Source organism: Oncorhynchus mykiss, chromosome 1 (genome assembly GCF_057628025.1).
Source record: "Oncorhynchus mykiss isolate SJ-2025 chromosome 1, ASM5762802v1, whole genome shotgun sequence".
Lineage (NCBI taxonomy): Eukaryota > Metazoa > Chordata > Actinopteri > Salmoniformes > Salmonidae > Oncorhynchus > Oncorhynchus mykiss.
The window spans coordinates 70563158-70584338 of NC_143022.1; the positions used below are offsets into that span (position 1 = coordinate 70563158).

At 42.5% G+C, this 21181-nt stretch overlaps 1 protein-coding gene across 2 annotated transcripts in view; it reads right to left on the reverse strand.

Moving 5' to 3' along the window:
* Positions 1 to 375: 375 nt before the first annotated feature.
* abhd12 (abhydrolase domain containing 12, lysophospholipase) overlaps positions 376 to 21181 on the reverse strand; it is a 29367-nt gene continuing 8561 nt past the window's right edge. For both annotated transcript variants that reach the window (XM_021608942.3, XM_021608934.3), the window contains 12 exons: positions 16038 to 16159; positions 15034 to 15139; positions 8921 to 9040; positions 8649 to 8679; positions 8429 to 8474; positions 8175 to 8304; positions 7942 to 7979; positions 4711 to 4790; positions 4520 to 4602; positions 3981 to 4059; positions 3056 to 3183; positions 376 to 2851 (listed from right to left, as the gene is read on the reverse strand). In XM_021608942.3, the coding sequence (XP_021464617.2) occupies positions 2818 to 2851; positions 3056 to 3183; positions 3981 to 4059; positions 4520 to 4602; positions 4711 to 4790; positions 7942 to 7979; positions 8175 to 8304; positions 8429 to 8474; positions 8649 to 8679; positions 8921 to 9040; positions 15034 to 15139; positions 16038 to 16159 (997 nt within the window). In that variant the 3' untranslated portion in view covers positions 376 to 2817. The remainder of the gene's footprint in view (positions 2852 to 3055; positions 3184 to 3980; positions 4060 to 4519; positions 4603 to 4710; positions 4791 to 7941; positions 7980 to 8174; positions 8305 to 8428; positions 8475 to 8648; positions 8680 to 8920; positions 9041 to 15033; positions 15140 to 16037; positions 16160 to 21181) is intronic.

Consider the following 21181-nt stretch of genomic DNA (forward strand, 5'->3'; position numbering starts at 1 on the left):
TCTTTCATTGAAACAGTGTCACCCTGCCTTTTCTTTCTGTAAAAAGCTCAGGCATGGGCCTAGAGAAATGTAACCACTCAAATTCATTAGCTGAGCTATAGATGCAAGAACTGACCATCCACGATATCAAAATGATAGGTTTGCCTCAACATGGTTAAAACTATGTAAACAGTTAACATTGAGGTGAATCAAGCTTATGATCTGATGGGGTATGACAGTTGAACTAAACTCATGAGGTGTAAATTCTATACCGATTTGAGTAGATCATTAATCTGTCAAATCATGGATGTAGCAATTTAGGATTTAAGCTTTGACATTCTTCAAATTGTCAAGGTCATGAGTCCAAGGAAGGAATTAATGTTCAAAGTAAACTTGTTTTTAATTCAATTAAGTTTATTCCATTAACAAGCATATGTACATAATTCTTTATGTCCGGTGTAGTAGATACCCTAAAAGTTAGCTAGAAAATCAAGATTTAACTATAGACAAAGAAAATGTTGACTATGCAGGCTCCAACATGAGTTGTCAACAGTTGTTACACTTAACCCGACTCTTGAGGTATATTCAATCTACCTGCTCGTCTTGTCTTACTGAGTCACTCGTTTCTACACACAGCAAGAATGAGATATATTGCAAAGGACAGCAGACACAATGTACGTTACTGGAAAAGGTTCAATGACAAGCACAATATGCTAAGGCCCCTTCACGGACAAGAAGCAATACAAGCAAACTTCACTTGTCACAAAGTTAGATCTCAGTGTATTAAAATGGCTTAGAGAAGTTGACTCAAAGAGCCTGGTTTGGTTAATCAAGATTGGAGGTGAAGTCTGCTTATGGCAACAGTCTACCCTGCTAATTCAACTATGTCCTTCCTCCACAATGGCTCCACTTGAGGTGATTCAAAAGATGCCCTCCGTTGGAAATGTACATATCTGTACAAAATTATTGTTTTAATTTCTCAGATCGTGTTGCAGCATAAAGTTGTCGTCTGAGAATTATACATGTTCACCCTTAACTGGGAAATGCCTACAGTCTCTCCACCTAACAATACTCATCCACTTGTACATGCACATATAAATACATCTTATTTATAAATTGGAGAGGACATTTATCCACTTTCCACTCTAAAGCTACAGAACAGCTGACCTTTACCCTCTTACATTGTGTGATTAAAAGAACTTAAGTACAGACCGTAACCTAACCATCTGAGGGCACTTCCTAACCTGATGCATTGAATTCCCCACAATAAATAACTCGCTTTGGATGACCTGGTGGCCATCATGTTGCTTTAGTGCAGAGACTGAGAAATAGCTGGTGAAAACTGTTACATTTCAACATCAAATCCAGAGGGGAAAGTGACCATCAGAAGAGAGAACTGGCCACTTACCATTCATTAAATAACAATGTTACAATTTGAAAAAGTGTAGAACAGCCAATAGAAAATAACAGTAACGGTGTACTTTGGTCAATAAATTACAAACAAGCATTACCAGTGTGGGGTAGCCCTAATTGATGAAAAAAAACAGTCCGCATCAACTAGTAAACACTGATGTGCAAAAAGTAACATTGGATGGATGGGCACACTGACATTCCCGGACTGCAGGTACTGCCCAGCCACACTCCTCTCTGGCTCCATCCTACATTATGGTACCGGTCAATTGCGATCAAGCCAAAGAGAACATAAAGATGTTTTTTAGTCTTCCTCTGACCACAACAATGGAATATGCACCGTCACTCACACACCGCTTTCTAAGATTGCACAGGAATAACCACTAGCTGGGTGATTGTGTTTTAGCACTAAGAGATTTGGAATTAAAATTTCCATTAGGTCTTCTCAGTTTAGGTAAACACTTTCCTATGCACCGAATCATTAATATGGTATTTCTGCTTTGAGGTAGGCTATAAGCATTTCGCTACACTCGCATTAACATCTGCTAACCATGTGTATGTGACAAATAAAATTTGATTTGATTTTTTTAATTGGAAAGTGGAAATCATATTTCTTAAACCTTAGCTCTTCAGTTAATTTCCTCCCTGAAATGTTAAAATTCATGAGCTTGCCCTGAAGTGTCCTAAGGGGTTCTAAAATAAAGCGACTAGTCTTCTCTTTAAGGCGGACAATAATAAGACTGACAAGCCCAAAACCAATATCAATGTTAGGTCAAATGTATAATATTTAATTCAAGTTATACATTTCCTTTAATAGAGAAAAGCTAGAATCCAAAATGTCTCATCTGAGATCAGTCAAATATAATAGATACTTTTAAATCATGATCTGTAATGTAACAAAAATAAAATTGGGAAAATAAACTGGACTGGTATAAACAGAATTTGCTCTGTGCTGCAGATGAGTTGTAAAATGAAAAACGTTCTCCTTCCTCGCCTTGTGTATGAATGTCTATTCCCCAAACATTGTGCAATTAAAAACACTGCTTCCCTGCTCGATCCACTGTTCTTCCCACTCCATGATGTTTGTCTTGGCTCCTTAAAATATGTGCATATTTCATCTTTGTGCTCAAGCCATCCTCTTGGTTTGTGTAACCTTGACAACAAGCCAAGCCAGTTGTCCATCCCTCGCTCTTTGCCAGTGTTCCGTTTATGTCTTGCAGGAATTTTAGGTGTCAAAGGAATGCTAAATAAAGGAATGGATGCATCATCTTCAGTCCATGCGTGTACATTTCAATGTTTTATGAGATATGTACACCAACCATAAAGCATACAGTCAAAGAGTTTCAGTGTGTGTGTGTGCGCGCGTGTGTGGGGGGTGGGTGGGGGTTGTAAGAGGAAACAATGGACAGGTGGAAATGTTCTTGTCGGTTATGCATGGGGATGAGTCGTGCCAAGGAAGTCACTGGAAGAAAAATGAAATCAAAACAGAAATACGTTTAGCACAACTCGGTACAAAGGCAGCCAAGAATGTAGACACCCAGTGTACAACTAATTGCCTACATTTAATCATTTCTGCTCAGTTGGCCTAAGGTCAAGACACGAATTGTCAACAGCGAAACACTTCTTGCCACAGTGTATATGTGCGCAACTGGTCTAGTTGCTGTACCTGAGTATGTGTGGCAGCTCAGGACTCCTGTAGATGAACTTGTGCTTGTAGGCCAGAGAGACAGGAAAGGGGATGAACTGAAGCTTGTGTCCACTCAGGCTCTTGGACTGGGAAGCAATGTTGTACAGCTGGGAGGAGGGGGAAGGAAATAAACACAATGGAGTTATGGGAGGATTGTGTTCAGTCCAGGTTAAAAGAACAGCCAATATAGAACTGGCCCTGCTCTGAACTATGACCTCTGTGCTATAAAGCATTACAGAGGTCTGCAGTGGTGATGAACATTTGAGAGGATCATATTTATTTTTTAGAAGCCAATGAAAGAGATGACCAATTAATTAAAACGAGAATAAATAAATAAATAATTTTTTCTGTGTTCCTTCACTGCTATAATACAGTAGCTCGACTCAAATCTCAGAATAGTTTGTGATTTTGGCAATGGTCCTTTATCAACTTCCCCAGAGTCAGATGAACTTGTGGATACCAGGAAGTTGCCAACTAGCATTAGCGCAATGACTGGAAGTCTACGGGAACGGCTAGCACGCAGTCATTGTGCTCAAGTTAGTTCACATTGGCTCACAAAACTACCTCAAACTTCATTCATACTGGACGCAGCGACATAAAAATGCTATCCAAGAGTACATCTGACTTTGGGGAAGTAGATTTGGGGCATTTTAAAGATATCATTAAAAAATATATACATTTTAGCTCATTTAAGTGATAGGAATTTGAACAGCAACAAGCGAGTCGTTTTCAAGACGACAGCTGATTATTAATGACCTGTATTAAATCTATGAAATTAACTTAGCTTTTTTTGGTAAATCAAATAGCTTCCTGTGTCCTTTGAAAAAGGAGGACCAGATGAAGGCTGTATGAGGTCACGATGATGTGGCTGACTTTTATGAAGCCCAAACTAAAAAGGATATACCTTCTTCCCTAGATGGAAGGGCACGACTGAGTCATCCTCGGCATGAAGGATAAGCAATGGACAGGATATGTGGTCCACACTACAAAAGAGAAGAAACAAGCTCAAATTACAGTCAAGTCTCTGAAGATCTTGGAGTGTCTGAATATGCATGGTTGGTTAATGGCCCTTATACTATACTAGTGCTTGGCAACTCCACGAGAAAGTACTGCACAAAGGAAGTCTTGACATAGATGAATGTCCTCTGTAGGCCACCTATAATACAAGTCTGACCTTCCGAGTTAGTCACCTCAGCACCCCTCAGGTTCAGACTATGCCTCTGCTCTTTAACATGCAAACACGCAGTCTGTTAAAATAACATTTGATACAAGGGTTTGAGCTCTTGATGAATGGTTGTGTGTCAGAGAGATCTTATTGACTCAACAAGCCGTTTGTATGAAGACACCAGTTTGAAAACATATGAGCAGGAACGAGTGACGTGACACACGGCTTTAAATCTAACGTTAAACTAAACGGTCCGGAAAGAATCAAGTTCAACCTACTTTTCGTCACTGGCAAATCGAATGTCGTTTGCTGAAATGGTATCTAAAAAGAACCATTCAAAGCCTGGAAGGTACCGGTAGACCTACAAGAAGCAATGACACAGACGCTAGCTAATAAAATAAAAACGTTACATCAAATACAATTAAATAAGACTCAACATGTAGTCAAGGGATTAAGAGGAAATGCTTGCCATAGAGAAGGGGTGGCTCTTGGCCTCCTCTCGGATGTTGGTGAATGGAGATTCCAAGACTAAGGAGTTTGGGGGCGTCCCTAGAAAATAGAAAAGTCATTCAAATCAAACCAACCTTCATGAAACATAACCATACGTATCTAAGATGTAGCAATAAGTTGCCTTGAATTCACTTCCTTCAGACATTCACTTTCTTGAATAAAGCAGTCACAACAAGCCACTTTCTGCGACCCTGTAACCCAGTCAGATGGGTGTGAAAAATTCAAGCTGTGGACACTTGAGCTACCACTGGAAGAGGAGCCTTGTGTCTGGTGTGTTAAGGTCAACAGCCAATGAGTTGGTTCCTCCGGTAGTACACAACACCAAGTTAATGTTTCTCACTTGCTATGATCTGATAAGTGATCGACTATACTTGAAAATGGGATGAAGCCTTATAATACTGTATGAGCATTCAACCTGTACAGGCCATTGGGTGAGGAATGCTTGTAAAGGCGTGCAAGCATGTGCCCCTCAAACTTAACGTTACATAAATGTCAAAATATTTTGTCAAACTTTTCAGAATCCCACCCTGGACTCCAAAACAGGCTCTCCAAGTACCCAACACAAAGAGGGTAAGTTGACCCACTTCATTTAAACAACTTTTGAATAGTTTAACTTGGTGAATTTTATTTTACCTTATTTTAACAGTAATAAAGAGCACATGTTCAACTAAATCCCCCCCCCCCCCATTTCAAGACGTTAAAAAAAATAAAAGAATAGAGTAAATGCCTATTAAATGCCAAATAAAGTAAGTGTTGAAGTCTTCATCTTTTAATCAGCCTCGAATCCACTTGTGGCAGGGGGAATGGTAGCTTGTGTGCACGGAGGGGTAGTTGAATGCAAGCGTGACACAGATATTTTTTTATTGTTCAAACATTTCCAGCTTGTCAACCCTGCTACCCATAGATGGACGTGTTAAGCTCAACCTGAATTTTTCTACCAGAAAAAAAAAGAAAAAAGAGAGTAGAACCAGCTCACCTGCTTTTACACTGTGATTTGACTATTAGATGTTCAATGTCTCTTGAAAAGTTGTTATTTATTTATTTTAAATGGAGGGAGTAGTTATATTTTTTATGAATCACTAATAACATTTCATATACAATATCTGATTTATTGCATTTTAAAATGTGGTCCATCTTAAAAAGGGCACTTCATTTAATATAACAGACTGAAAAATAGATATTTGTGCACAATTTCTACTTAAAGTGCAAAAGGCACTCATTTCATGGAACAACCCATATAACACCTTAATTCTAAGGCCACTTTATTTAAACTCTAAAAATGTGTGACTCTTGTTTATATAAAACATTTTGTTGCGTGATACACGCAGCACCTGCATTCACTAAAGTCTACATAAATAAAGTACATACAGTGCATTAGGAAAGTATTCAGACCTCTTGACTTTTTACACATTTTGTTACCTTACAACCCTATTCTAAAATGGATTACATTGTATTTTTTCCTCAATCTACACAAAACCCCATAATGACAAAGCAAAAACTGGTATAATTTTTTTTTGCAAATGTATCAAATAAAAATAACTGAAATATCACATTTACATAAGTATTCAGACCCTTTACTCAGTACTTTATATCAGTATTTTATATTGATTTTATTTAACTAGGCAAGTCAGTTAAGACCTTGTTCTTATTTACAATGAAGTCCTACCAAAATGCAAAAGGCCTCCTGCGGAGATGGGGGCTGGGATTAAAAATACCAAACAAAATATAGGACAAAAACACATGACAAGAGACAACACTACATAAAGAGAGACCTAAGACAACATAGCATGGCAGCAACACATGAAGCACCTTTGTCAGCGATTACAGCCTCGAGTCGTCTTGGGTATGACGCTACAAGCGTGGCGCACAGATATTTGGGGAGTTTCTCCCATTCTTCTCTGTAGATCCTCTCAAGCGCTGTCAGATTGGATGGGGAGCGTCACTGCACAACTATTTTTAGACCTCTCCAGAGATGTTCGATCAGGTTCAGGTCCGGACTCTGGCTGGGCTACTCAAGGACATTCAGAAACTTGTCCCGAAGCCACTCCTGCATTGTCTTGGCTGCGTGTTTAGGGTCATTGTCCCGTTAGAAGGTGAACCTTCCCCTCAGTCTGAGGTCCTGAGCACTCTGGAGCAGGTTTTCATCTAGAAACTCTGTACTTTGCTCCGTTCATCTTTCCCTCAATCCTGACTCGTCTCCCATTCCCTGCTGCTGAAAAACATCCCCACAGTATAATGCTGCCACCACCAACACCATGCTTCACCATTGGGATGGTGCCAGGTTTCCTCCAGATGTGACACTTGGCATTCAGGCTAAAGAGCTCAAACTTGGTTTCATCAGACCAGAGAATCTTGTTTCTTATGGTTTGCGAGTCCTTTAGGTGCCTTTTGGCAAACTCCAAGCGGGCTGCCATGAGCCTTTTACTGAAGAGTGGCTTCCGTCTGGCCACTCTACCATAAAGGCCTGATTGGTGGAGTGCTGCAGAGATGGGAGACCCTTCCAGAAGGACAGCCATCTCAACAGAGGAACTCTGGAGTTGTCAGAATGAACATCACCTCTCTGACCAGTCTCCCCTGATTGCTCAGTTTGGCCAGGCAGCCAGCTCTAGGAAGAGTCTGTGGTTTCAAACTTCTTCCATTTAAGAATGATGGAGGCTAATGTGTTCTTGGGGACCTTCAATGCTGCAGACATTTTTGGTACCCTTCCCCAGATCTGTGCTCGACACAATCCTGTCTCAGAGCTCTACTGACAATTCCGTCGACCTCATGGCTTTCTTTTTGCTCTGACATGCACTGTGAACTGTGGAACCTTATATAGACAGGTGTGTGCCTTTCCCAACCTGGTCCAACCAATTGAATTTACCACAGGTGGACTCCAATCAAGTTTTACAAACATCAATGGAAACAGGATGCACCAGCTCAATTTTGAGTCTCATAGCAAAGGGTCTGAATACTTATGTAAATAAGGTTTTTTTTTTATTGAATACATTTGCAAAGACTTCTAAAAACCTTTTTTCGCTTTGTCATTATGGGGTATTGTGTGTAGATGAGGTAAAAAAAAATATTTCATCCATTTTAGAGTAAGGCTGTAACAAAATGTGGAAAAAAGGAAGGTGTCTGAATACTTTCCGAATGAACTGTATTTAGCCTGGGAGGTCGGAAGTCACAGCCTTAATGAGCAGATGCTTACCTCTGTCACACAGACGTCGGACTAGGTTAGTGGCCACCCTGGAAAATGTGAAAAATACATATTTTAAAAGTTACCACTCTGTAAATTGACTGATTTACCAGTACAAACAAATTCACCCAAAGTATATGTTCATCCAATTGTTGGTTCATAATCATACAAGTGTTTATAATTTTACACAAAATGTATTTGTGAAATGTTGAGCTGAATGTGATGAGAGAGATGTGTGTTCCTACCCTGTCCCCAGTGAGTGGCCCCAGACGTTGAGGGGTTTGCTCCCCACCCTCTCCTTCATCCACTGGTAGAGGAACAGGGCATCTGACGTCATTCCGCTCTCAGAGGGGCTCCCGTCTGAATCACCCCAACCTGGAACAACCAGAGAAGTATGAAAGAAGGGATGAATGGTGACCTAAGATCAGATTATCTTTTTAAAGGGGATATTGTGATTGTTAATAAACTTAGAAACAGCTCAAAGTAGAACCCCACTTACCTCTATAATCAAATGTGACTACGTGGTAGCCTAATAAACTAAGGACCTGGGGAGGGGAAGCCGAAACGCATCAAATCTCAACTCCAGATCAGACAAAGCAGGTCAATTCACAAAAAATGTATTGCATTCTGTTTGTTGGTCAGTACTCAATATAGCTAGATACAGTATGGGTGGGATACAGGCGAAGCAAGTTAGTGTGTTTGCAATGAAATCCTCTCACCTTGTAGAGCTGAACTCTATGGTCCCCTCCTCTGAAACAGACAGGATGGACAAGTTTATAAACCAGGTGAAAGGTAAAGCAACATATCTCAGCCATTCTAAAGAGCACATTGTGTTAATATGGTCCAAGGTTGTGAGTCAGCTTCGACAAACACATTTAAAAAGGTGGAAGGTTGTCATGTGAGTTAAGGGTATACACCAGGGGGTACTGGACCAGAGTAGCACTGAGATGGTACAATTAAAAGTGCTTTTTAAACCAAAATGTATGATCACCTTGTCCCAGCGTTGCCGTGAAGGTACAGCATGACTGGATAGGGCGATTTAAAGGTACTGTCATACCACTCTCTGTCCTTCCCCTGCGCCTCTTTCCACATCTGGTCTGGGACTGTGTGCCTGGGTAGAACAGGAGCAGTGATATAGACAAGGAGAAAGCTGTAAGCAATGTACACCTACTATAGACTAAGAGGTGTGGGGTGGGGCAAACTGGTTTAATATACGCTAGCATCTCATCTGTACTTCAGTCTAACTGGGGACAAAGACTATACTGTAAGAACTAGCAGATTGGAGTAGGCTACATGTTTTACATAACTGGACACACAACCCCCATGTTCTAAGAGAATAGCCCTGAACAGAGACGTGTCTATTTACATATCATCACCTCAGCCTTTAGTCTTTATCTACCACATCCCACACTGCTAAACTCCTCTGGGCTCAACATGCCTTTCCCACAGTCAACGTTCCCCAGTTAGTCTGCTCAAGTTCCTACCCCCCCGGCCGGTAAACATCCACAGGGACTGCGGTGGTCTTCCCCCCTGTGGTCCAGTCTCTTCTGTATCATTCTCAGACACACAAAAAAACACACTGCACCTTTTCCCCGAGAGGCAGTGTGGTGTGTGTTATTGTTTTCCCAGCCGAGGAGTTCATTACACCCCTGAGACAGCGGGACAGCTAGAGGGCTGTGTGTGAGAGAGAGACAGCGAGAGGGCTGTGTGAGTGAAAGACAGAGAGCATATACAAATGGCGCCGGAGGGCATGGCTGCCGTTTTACGGGCTCCTAACCAACTGTGCTTTTTTGTTTGTTTTTTCACATTGTTTTTAACTTATTTTGCTACCATCTCTTATGACTGAAAAGAGCGCCTGGACATCAGAACAGCGATTACTCACCTCGAACTGGATAAAGAGTCCAACGCAAAGGATATACTGCTTCCTGGAGACCAGGCCCAAATCCCCATCATTCACGTGAAGAAAAGACGGAGATACAGGGAGTGAAGGCCGGGGTGCATTGTGAGGATTCGTAGGCGAGTGAGAAAATCACCACTATCGGTTCTATTGGCCAACGCGCAATCACTGGAAAACAAACTGTATGCTCTACGGTCAAAACTATCCTACCAACTGGACATGAAAAACGAATATCTTATGTTGTTTCACCGAGTTGTGGCTGAACGACGACACGGATAATAGAGCTGGCTGGGTTTTCCGTTCATCGGCAGGACAGAGCAGCTACATCTGGTAGGGCGGGGTTGTGTGCCTATTTGTCAACAGCCTGTGCGCAATGTCTAATATTAAAGAAGTATCAAGGTATTTCTCGCCTGAGGTAGAGTATCTCATGATAAGCTGTACACCACACTATCTATATTATTCGTAGCCGTTTATTTTCCACCACAAACTGATGCTGGCACTAAGACCGCACTCAACGAGCTGTACCAGACCATGAGCAAACAAGAAATTGCCCATCCAGAAGTGGCGCTCCTAGTGGCCAGGGACTTTAATGCAGGCAAACTTAAATCCGTTTGACGTCATTTCTACCAGCATGTTACATGTGCAACCAGAGGAGACAGAAAGAAAATACATACATACATACACACATACATATTTTTGTTTAACTCTAGACAACCTTTACTCCACACAGAGATGCATACAAAGCTCTCCATCCTCCATTGGGCAAATCTGACCATAACTCTATCCTCCTGACTCCTGCTTACAAGCAAAAACTAAAGCAGGATGATGAAGCGGATTCTACACTAAAGGACTGTTTTGCTAGCACAGACTGGAATATGTTCTGTGATTCATCCAATGGCATTGAGGGGTATACAATCAGTCACCGGCTTTATCAATAAGTGCATCGAAATCATCGCCCCCACAGTGACCGTACATATCCCAACCAGAAGCCATGGATTACAGGCAACAGCCGCACCAAGCTAAAGGCTAGAGCTGCCACTGTCAAGGAGCGGGACACATAATCCTGACCCTTATAAGAAATCCTGCTAAACCCTCAGACGAACCATCAAACAGACAAAGCATCAATACAGGACTAAGATTTAATCCTACTACACCGCCTCTGACGCTCGTCAGATGTGGCATGGCTTGCAAACTATTATGGACTACAAAGGGAAACCCAGCTACTGCCCAGTGACACGAGCCTACCATGCTCGCTTCGAGGCAAGCAACAATGAAGCATGCATGAGCACCAGCTGTTCCGGATGACTGTGTGATCATGCTTTCCGTAGCTGATGTGAGCAAGACATTGAAACAGTTCAACATTTACAAGGTTGCAGGGCCAGGGGGATTACCAGGGCATGTACTGTGAGCATGCACAGACCAACTGGCAAGTGTCTTCACTGACATTTTCAAGCAGACCACCATAGTCCCTGTGCCCAAGAATGTGAAGGTGACCTGCCTAAATGACTACCGCCCTGTAGAAATCACATCTGTAACCATGAAGTCCTTTGAAAGGCTGGTCATGGCTCACAGCAACAGCATCCTCCAGGATACCCTAGACCCACTCCAATTCACATACTGCCCCAACATATCCACAGATGATGCAGTCTCTTACACTCCACACTACCCTTACCCACCTGGACATAAGGATCACCTATGTGAGAATGCTGTTCATTGACTACAGCTCAGCGTTCATCATCATAGTGCCCACAAATCTCACTATTTAAGGACCCTGGGACAAAACACCTCCCTCTGCAACTGGATCCTTGACCACCGCATTGGCCACGCTGATCCTCAACATGGTGGACCCTCAGGCATGCGTGCTTAGTCCCCGCCTTTATTCCTTGTTCACCCACGACTGCGTGACCAACCACGACTCTAACACCATCATTAAGTTTCCTGATGACAACAGTGGTAGGCCTGAAAACCGACAACGATGAGAGCCTATAGGGAGGAGGTCAGACCTGGCAGTGTGGTGCAAGGACAACAACCTCTCCCTCGATGTGAGCAAGACAAAGGAAATGATTGGGACTACAGGAAAAGGTGGGCCGAAAAGGCCCCCATTAACTTCTTTGGGACTGGGGGGCAGTATTGAGTAGCTTGGATGAATAAGGTGCCCAGAGTAAACTGCCTGCTACTCAGGCACAAAAGTTAGAATATGCATATAATTAGTAGATTTGGATAGAAAACACTGAAGTTTCTAAAACTGTTTGAATGATGTCTGTGAGTATAACAGAACTCATATGGCAGGCAAAATCTTGAGGAAAAAAATCCAACCAGGAAGTGGGAAATCTGAGTTTTGCAGGTTAAGTCTTTGCCTATCCAATATACAGTGTCTGTGGGGTCATATTGCACTCCCTAAGGCTTCCACTATATGTCAACAGTCTTTAGAACCTTGTTTCAGGCTTCTACTGTGAAGGGGGAAGAATAAGAGCTGTTTGACTAAGAGTTCTGGGAGAATGCCATGAGCTAAGTCAGGCGCGCGGCCGTGAGAGCGAGCTGCATTCCTTTTCATTTCTAAAGACAAAGGAATTGTCCGGTTGAAACATTATTGAAGATTTATTCTGTACAAATAGTTTGACATGTTTCTACGAACTGTAATATAACTTTGACTCGCGCATTGTGCATTTGGATTACTGGGCTAAACGCGCGACCAAAAAGGAGGTATTTGGACATTATCGAACAAAAAACAACATTTATTGTGGAATTAGGATTTCTGGGAGTGCATTCCGATGAAGATCATCAAAGTGAATATTTATAACGCTTTGACACCTCTCCTTCTTTGGAAAATGGATGTATGTTTTTCTGCGACTCGGCGCTGACCTAACATAATCGCATGGTGTGCCTTCGCCATAAAGCATTTTTGAAATCAGACACTGTGGCTGGATTAACGAGAAGTTTATCTTTAAAATGGTGTATAATAATTGTATGTTTGAGGAATTTTAATTATGAGATTTCTGTTGTTTTGAATTTGGCGCCCTGCAATTTCACTGGCTGTTGACGCTAGCGTCCCACATATCCCAGAGAGGTTTAACATCGACGGGGCTGTAGCCGAGCGGGTCGAGAGCATCAAGTTCCTTGGTGTCCACATCACCAACAAACTAACATAGTCCTAGCACACCAAGACAGTCATGAAGAGGGCACGAAAACAACTTTTCCCCCTTAGGAGACTGAAAAGATTTGGCATTGGTCCCCAGATCCTCAAAAAGTCCTAAAGCTGCATCCTGACCAGTTGCATCACCGCCTGGTATGGCAACTGCTCTGCATCCAACCAACCGTAAGGCAATACAAAGGTTAGTGCGTACGGCCCAACATGTCACTGGGGCCAAGCTCCCTACCATCTAGGACCTATATACCTACTAGCCGGCGTCAGAGGAAGGGCCAATTTTTTTTGGAAGACTACAGTCACCCGAGTCAGCCTGTCCTCTCTGCTACCGCACAGTAAGCAGTACTGGAGCACTAGGTCCAAAAGGCTCCTTAACAGCTTCTACCCCCAAACCATAAGACTGCTGAACAAATAATCAAACAGCCACCCAGACTATTTACATTGGTTTTTACACTGCTGCTACAAGCTGTTTATTATCTATGCATAGTCACTTTACCCCTACCTACATGGAGAAATTACCTGGACTAACCTGTACCCTTGCACATTGACTTGGTACCGGTACCTGCTGTATATAGCCTTGTTATTGTCATGTAATCTTATTGTGTTACTTAGCAAATATTTTCTTCACTCTATTCTTGAACTGCATTGTTGGTTAAGGGCTTGAAAGTAAGCATTTCACGTAAGGTCTATCTATACCCGTTGTATTCCTGCGCATGTGACAAATAACCTTTGGAGAGACGAGAGCGGGATCGAGAGAAGCCATCATGAACAGCAGACTGTGGTCACTGAGAAAGTGCAGTAATGTCCTGAGCAAAAGTCAAAATTGGATTCCTACCAAATGATCAAACATCAGACCATATGTATACCTTACATACCCTAATTGCCTTTTTACTAGACTCCACTCATATAACACACACACAAAATGTGCTCCACAGGGAACTTCAACTTGGCCGTGAATGAACTGAAAGAAAGGAAGGAGGGCTTTCTATGCCATTGAACAATCTAGTAAATTAGACATAGCAATTAGGATCAAGGTTAAAAATATTCTGATCAATAATAGAACCAATTGCACTATATGGCAGTGAAGTGTGGGGTCTGTTTACAAAGCAAGAATGACAAATGGGACAAACACCCCTACTGAAACCCAGCAGGAGGAATTCTGTAAGAGCATCCTCAGAGAACAGAGAAAACAACTCCAAATGCATGCAGAGCAGAATTAGGCCAATTCCCTCTTCTGATTAATATCCAAGAAAAGAGCCACCAAATGTTATCATTTAAAAAACAAGTGACCACCAGTCCCTACCATTACAAAGCCCTCAAAAGCCAAGAGATGACCATAGAAATGAGTCCTCAGCCAGCTGGCTCAGTTCACTAACCCCTACCTACCCAACAAAGCCTCAGGACAGCACTCAGAAAACCTGTCCCAACCAAATCACGAAGCAAAAATAAAAAGCTCACCTATTGGAAAGGCACCACAAAAAAAATCAAAGTAAACGTCAACGCTATTTGGCCCTAAACAGACAGTACATGGAAGCAGACTATATTACCACCGTGACTACGTACAGACTAAGTGAGCACGGCCTGGCAATAGAACCTGACCGTCACACTCTGCCCTCAGAAAGGTTAAGACAGAGCTGCATTTTCTCCTACACTGCGGGAACTATACAGACATGCGGACAATTTTCTTTCCTAGAATCTAAAATAAATAGTTTGAAAACAGAAAAGGAGAAAATCCAATACCTAATGGAACAAAAAAACCTTTATGCCATATTAGCTGCAAAATATGTAGCTTCCTGCCACACCCATAGAGTCAGTCAGTGGAACGACCAACCAGAGCAATAACATTGCTACTTGTTTCTCAACATTTCATTATTGCCCTAAATCATTTCTGCCTGTAGTGTCCTGTTAATGGTCACTACTCATTGAGTATTATTATTTTTCCTATTGTCACCGGTGTCATCATTGACTTGATATGTGAAAGTAGAGAGCGAGAAAGTACGAGATCCATCCCACACAGTCTTAGCCAAGCAGCTGGTGTGTGTGTGTGAGCATGTCTTCTTACCATACACCAATGTTGACACCAGTCTCTGGCTGCAGGTAGAAGTTATAGGTGTGGTTCAACCCATGGTCTTGTGGCCTTTTCAAGTCAATGAAATAGGGCAGCCGCACTGCAGGGGGTGGGGTTGGGTAGAGGGTAGACAGAGGCTGTGTTAGATGTGCTAAGACAATAAGATATCACTGACAAAGCAGCAGCACTCAGCTAAAAATCCACAGGACAGCTGCTCTAGAAATAGCAGGGCTCTGCCTCTTTCCACTCAATAAGGTTACACGAGACAGTCACAAGTCAATGTCTACTTCCTGTACAGACATATACTGTTTCACTTCCTCACTGAATACAAAGAAAACCTCCAACTGTCTGCCATCCACAAGACATTTGGGTCTTTAGCTGCACTGCAAACCATTCAAAAGATCCCAAAAGAAAATCAGGTGTCACTGAGTGGGACAGAAGAGCATGTTCAAATCTGATGGGGTTACATGTTTTACAATGGATAGTTCCAGTACTGGATGTTGATTGGTTGAAACCAAGTAACTAGAATCAGACGTGGTCACAACACACCACTCAGTACTACTGAATCAATGTTTTAGGTGCAATCCTGCCCATTGCTGCCTATAATGCATGAAACTACTACAGTTACACACGCACACTGCATATCAGATGGAGGGAGCGGTGAAGGTATTGCATGCTTGCAGATGGAATATACACCCTCTTAACTGCCTCTGTCTGGAGTTTCATGCTGTGTTGGGTTTCAGGTTCAACTGATGAGCAGGCTCTCATGTGCACACATTAGCACATGCACCCTTGCTTATGTATGCAGTATGCACACATACTAAATGAGCTACAAGTATCCACCTACCAAATGAAACACGCCAAGGCCAGAGCTAACTGATGAAGCAAGCTTATTTAGTCTCATGTTTTTTTTTTTTTTTTTTTTAACAATTCTTATATCAATGCAAACAACTAGCTCAAACAAAACATACCTTACTGGTTTCTATATCTATACTCACCAAAATTTAAAAATACTAGTTTTGCCTGAATTGAGGGGCATAGTTTGACGAGGAAGGGGATGGTTATGTAGACTCCCAGCACCCACAGGAGGATCCTCTTCAATCTGCCCATTAGGCCATATCTGGAACACACACACGCATGGGAGAGAGACAATGTCAGCATTTTACATTGATCTTCAAAAACTAAAGTAGAAAACATTAAGATTTGAGATGGCAGGTAGCCTAGTGGTTAGAGCGTTTGGCCAGTAACCGAAAGGGTTGCTAGATCGAATCCCCGAAATGACAAGGTAAAAATCTGTCGTTCTGCCCCTGAACAAGGCAGTTAACCCACTGTTCCTAGGCAGTCACTGTAAATAAGAATTTGTTCTTAACTGACTTGCCTAGTTAAAGGTTAAATAAAAATAACAGTTAAGACTGCTATCCATTCCAATTGCACACAGATGTGTACAGTACAAAAATAGTTAAATATTAAGCCTAGATCATAGTGTTATCAGGATGGGGGTTCAGAGTTCAGACTGTTTAGGAAATAACAACTCTTCCCTGTTCATCCAGAGTAAAACCAGATGTTGCTTGGTTCTATCCTAAGAATTCAGAGGGTGATGTGGTTCAAAGAGGGTCATGACAAAGTCCTCGTTACAGCCTGTAACCTGCACCTTTCCTCCCTTCCTTTCAAACTGTTTCATCCAGCTAGACGTCAGTCTGAGGTTACTGCAGAATTCTGACCTGGGAGCAGTGGAGATCATGACATCTGGCCATTTCAGAGAGACGTTCAAAATATCACAGGAAAATGCTGTGTAAAACACACTGCACCTTAGCCTTGCTCAATGCAACCCTTTATAAATGAGGAAGTTCTACATGGCCGTAAGTCAGAATCAAGCCTCGTTCACATTACCAATAATGTTACGTTGCGCCGTATGTCATGCATTTCAAATGGGGGCGTCCACAATGGAGTGGAATCGCAACACCCCCTTGAGGTTGAAGGCTCCATTGCGAGACGGACGCCGCATACTTTCAAATGTTCCAAAATAAGCATCGTCTTCAGTCCAGCCAGTGTCGAAGAACAGGAAGTTACCAAAACTCTGCACGTTTTCGGTGATGGCTTTATGGGATAGCTAGCAACTTGTAAACAATTACCCATTCCTGTAAGTGAGTACTATTTTAATACTAATGTTAAATACACACTGGCTGTTGCCTCCCATTTAAGTTTAATGTGATAAGGACGTTTGTTTTATAACTATTATTAGGGGGAGGTCACTAGATATAGTGGCATCTTAAACCTGCAGTGCAAGCCAGCTTGACTTGCTATAAAGTTAGAGAAACAAGTTGATGAAAAAGTAACAAAACATGTTTTACCATCACCTAAAACATGTATCCTTTCTTGAATGAATAGGTCATATTTTGCAATCTTCCAAAATAAATGCCATCTTGCGGTTACACTTGTCCGTTCAGTAGCGAGACTCTGAAGATGACGTACGGCGTAATGAAATACGCCACGATGCATCACGTCTAAATTGGTGTCAGCTCTTCTCTGAGCACACCGTATTTCCTAGAGTCTTGCTTGGGACAGAATGTGTAACTTTATGGCAAGTTAATAGGACTATCCTTTTAAATCCTCTCTCTGGGAGAGCTGCTGTAATAACAGAGGGACTGCTGATAGTCACGAAGTCACCCATCTATCTCCCTTCCGGGTCTATGGACAAATCACTTTGTTTTTCCTCCAATATTGATGACATGCCTTATGACATAACTTACCCCACATGGAGGGTGAAGTCCCTGACAGATACTAGGCCCAAACAGCACACCCTGCAGCAGAGGAACAAAACAAACGTCCTCCAATCTGTGAAACGGACCCCACAGACGCCAATGAAATGAACGGAGATGACCCCAGTGTGACAATATGCAAGAGGCACGCATGCATTCAAGGATGTGCTCATGTCTCTCAATGTCAAAAAGGTCAGGGGAGGGCTGGAGCGGACCCTCTGCTGCCCTCCCCTCCGTCTCGCTGGCGTGTTGCATAACGGATCTCTACGGCCCGGTGCACCCGGGGGACTCGGATACTGTATGTCATGATGATGTGGCTGGAGCGTCAGTCAGGGAGGGGGGCCAGGGGAACTTTATTCACTACTGGGGGTGTGTCATAACCTCTAATTTACTGGATGTGTGATGAACGTAAAGCAAGCAGTGGAGATACTGTATAATTACTGTATGAGTGCAGTGGCACAGGAAAGGCTGCTTTATGACACTACAGACATGTCAGTGGGAATAGCGTATAATGAATTATTCACCAAAAAAATATATAATATGGACAGTTCAACTGACCTAAATTAAGTCTTATCCTGGACTAAATTGCACTTTAATGAATATGTATGAAAGGATCCAGTCACAGACTCCGTAGTATAGACAAGGTTAACTAATGCTCATGAATTCTATTTTTAGATTAGCAAAGCCAGAAATAAACCTAGGCCTACTCCATTTAGTCTAGCCTAGTTCTTAAATAGCCTACTTACATTCACATTTAAGATGTTTGTTACATCTGCTGTTGTTTTCAGCCTCTCTACCTGACCAGCTTTGCCAGAGATGGAATCTAACAGCTCTAACAAAATGCAGACACACACACACACACAAATGCACCAAGTGCAGTTTGTGCAGACATGGTAAACCCCTTGGAGAGTGTACACAGAGCTCTCTCTGGCCCTATGAATAATGCAGAGTGCTTGAGAGAGCCTGTTAGATACTGTGTGCTGCGTTATCAAGAAGCCACTGCGAGAAAGAGAGACATCAAGTTAGACACTGGAGTAATACAACATTTAAAAAACACTATCCACGCCTTAATTTGGATGCATTGTATTAGCTCCACCTCTGTCCCACCCATCCAACTTACGGCTGTAGTTAGCACAGGCAAGAAGTACATCTTCACAGCTTGACTGGCCCTGCATAAGGTATTTCATAGTGCTTTTAAATTCTTATTATTTACAAAAGGAATGGTTATTCTGGTTGCCAGGTAGCACAGTATCTTATGACTGGTCAATAGCATAGCCCTAGTCTCGTTCACTCAACAATTGGAAGTCCAGCGAACTTCAGATTTGGATTTCGAGTTTTGAATGGAAATGGTGGCCTTCAGCGCCTTTTAAACGCAACAACTTCAAAGATTTCACTGAGTTACAGATCATATAAGGAAATAAGTCAATTGAAATGAATTCATTAGGCCCTAATCTATGGATTTCACATGACTGGAAATACATATGCATCTATTGACCACAGATATCTTTAAAAAAAAGTTAGGGGCGTGGATCAGAAAACCGTCAGTATCTGGTGTGACCACCATTTTCCTCATGCAGCACGACATCTCCTTCGCATAGAGTTAAGCAGGCTGTTGATTGTGGCCTGTGGAATTTTGTCCCACTCCTCTTCAATGGCTGTGCGAAGTTCATGGATATTGGCGGGAACTGGCACACTTGGTCGTACACGTCGATCGAGAGCATCCCAAACATGCTCAATGGGTGACATGCCTGGTGAGTATGCAGGCCATGGAAAAAAACTGGGCCATTTTCTGCTTCCAGGAGTTGTGTACAGACGCTTGCGACATGGGCCGTGCATTATCATGCTGAAACATGAGGTGATAGCGGCAGATGAATGGCACGACAATGGGCCCCAAATTGCCAACGATAAAATGCAATTGGGTTTGTTGTCTGTAGCTTACGCCTGCCCATACCATAACCCCACCGCCACCATGGGGCACTCTGTTCACAATGTTAACATCAGCCCAACACAGTTGAAACCGGGATTAATCTGTAAAGAGCACACTTCAGCGTGCCAGTGGCCACCAAAAGTGAGCATTTCTCACTGAAGTTAACCACACTGAACTACTGTCAGGTCAAGACCCTGGAGAGGACGACAAGCACATAGATGAGCTTCCCTGAGACGGTTTCTGACAGTTTGTGCATAAATTCTTCAGTTGTGCAAACCCAGTTTCATCAGTTGTCCGGGAGGCTGGTCTCAGACTATCCCGCAGGTGAAGACAGTTGTGGAGATCCTGGGCTGGCGTGGTTAAACGTGGTCGTGAAGCTGGATGTGGGGATCCTGGGCTGGCGTCGTTACACGTGGTCATGAAGCTGGTTGGACATACTGACAAATTCCCTAAGGAGGAGGCAGCTTATGGTAGAGAAATTAACATTCAATTCTCACTCTAAACAGCTCTGGTGGACATTCCTGCAGTCAGCGTGCCAATTGCACGCTCCCTCAAAACTTGAGACATCTGTGGCATTGTGTTGTGTGACAAAACTGCACATTTTAGAGTGTACTTTTATTGTCCCCAGCACCAGGTGTATCTGTGTAATGATCATGCTGTTTAATCAGCTTCTTGAAATGCCACACCTGTCAGGTGGATTAATTATCTTGGCAAAGGAGAAATGCTCACTAACAGGGAGGTAAACAAATGTGTGCATAAAATGAGAAACTTTGTGCGTATGGAACATTTCTGGGATCTTTTATTTCAGGTCATGAAACATGGGACCAACACTTTACATGTTGAGTTTATATTTTAGTTCAGTGTATAACTAAACACAAGAATTCATCTGTGTTGATTTCAATGGGAGCATATTAAGCATAGTAGGCAGACCCAAGCACAAGCTAGCGAGATCCTTGGCGTGTTCTAGCATGTATTTGCATATTTCCGTTATGTTGGGCATACACTACACAATTGTGCCACGTTTTGCCATCCCAGACACATGATTGGGGTGAAATCCTCTGGACTAGTTTGAGGGGGGTCAAGGACGCACCGATGACGGCTGTTCCGTTCTCCAGACTCAAGTCAGATGTCCCGAAAATCTTCTGACATGTTAGAAATTTGGTTTGTGCATTGGTTTGTTTTATGCGCATTGCTATGACATGATTGGCCAAGGACTGCTGCCAATAGCCAATGAGCACTCAGCATGTGAGACCAAAACAATGGTGAAGAGAAAAGCAACAACATGAACCGTGTGGACCAAGGTGATGAAAGATTGGAAGAGCTGTAAGAGAGAACGCAGCTGCCTTCTCAATATTAAAAGTCTTCTATTACCTCCAATTCCCTCTGTACAATACAAAGTCCATATAGTCCACGTCTGCCCAACAACAATTTGCGGGTCCATATCCTGCGCCTCTGC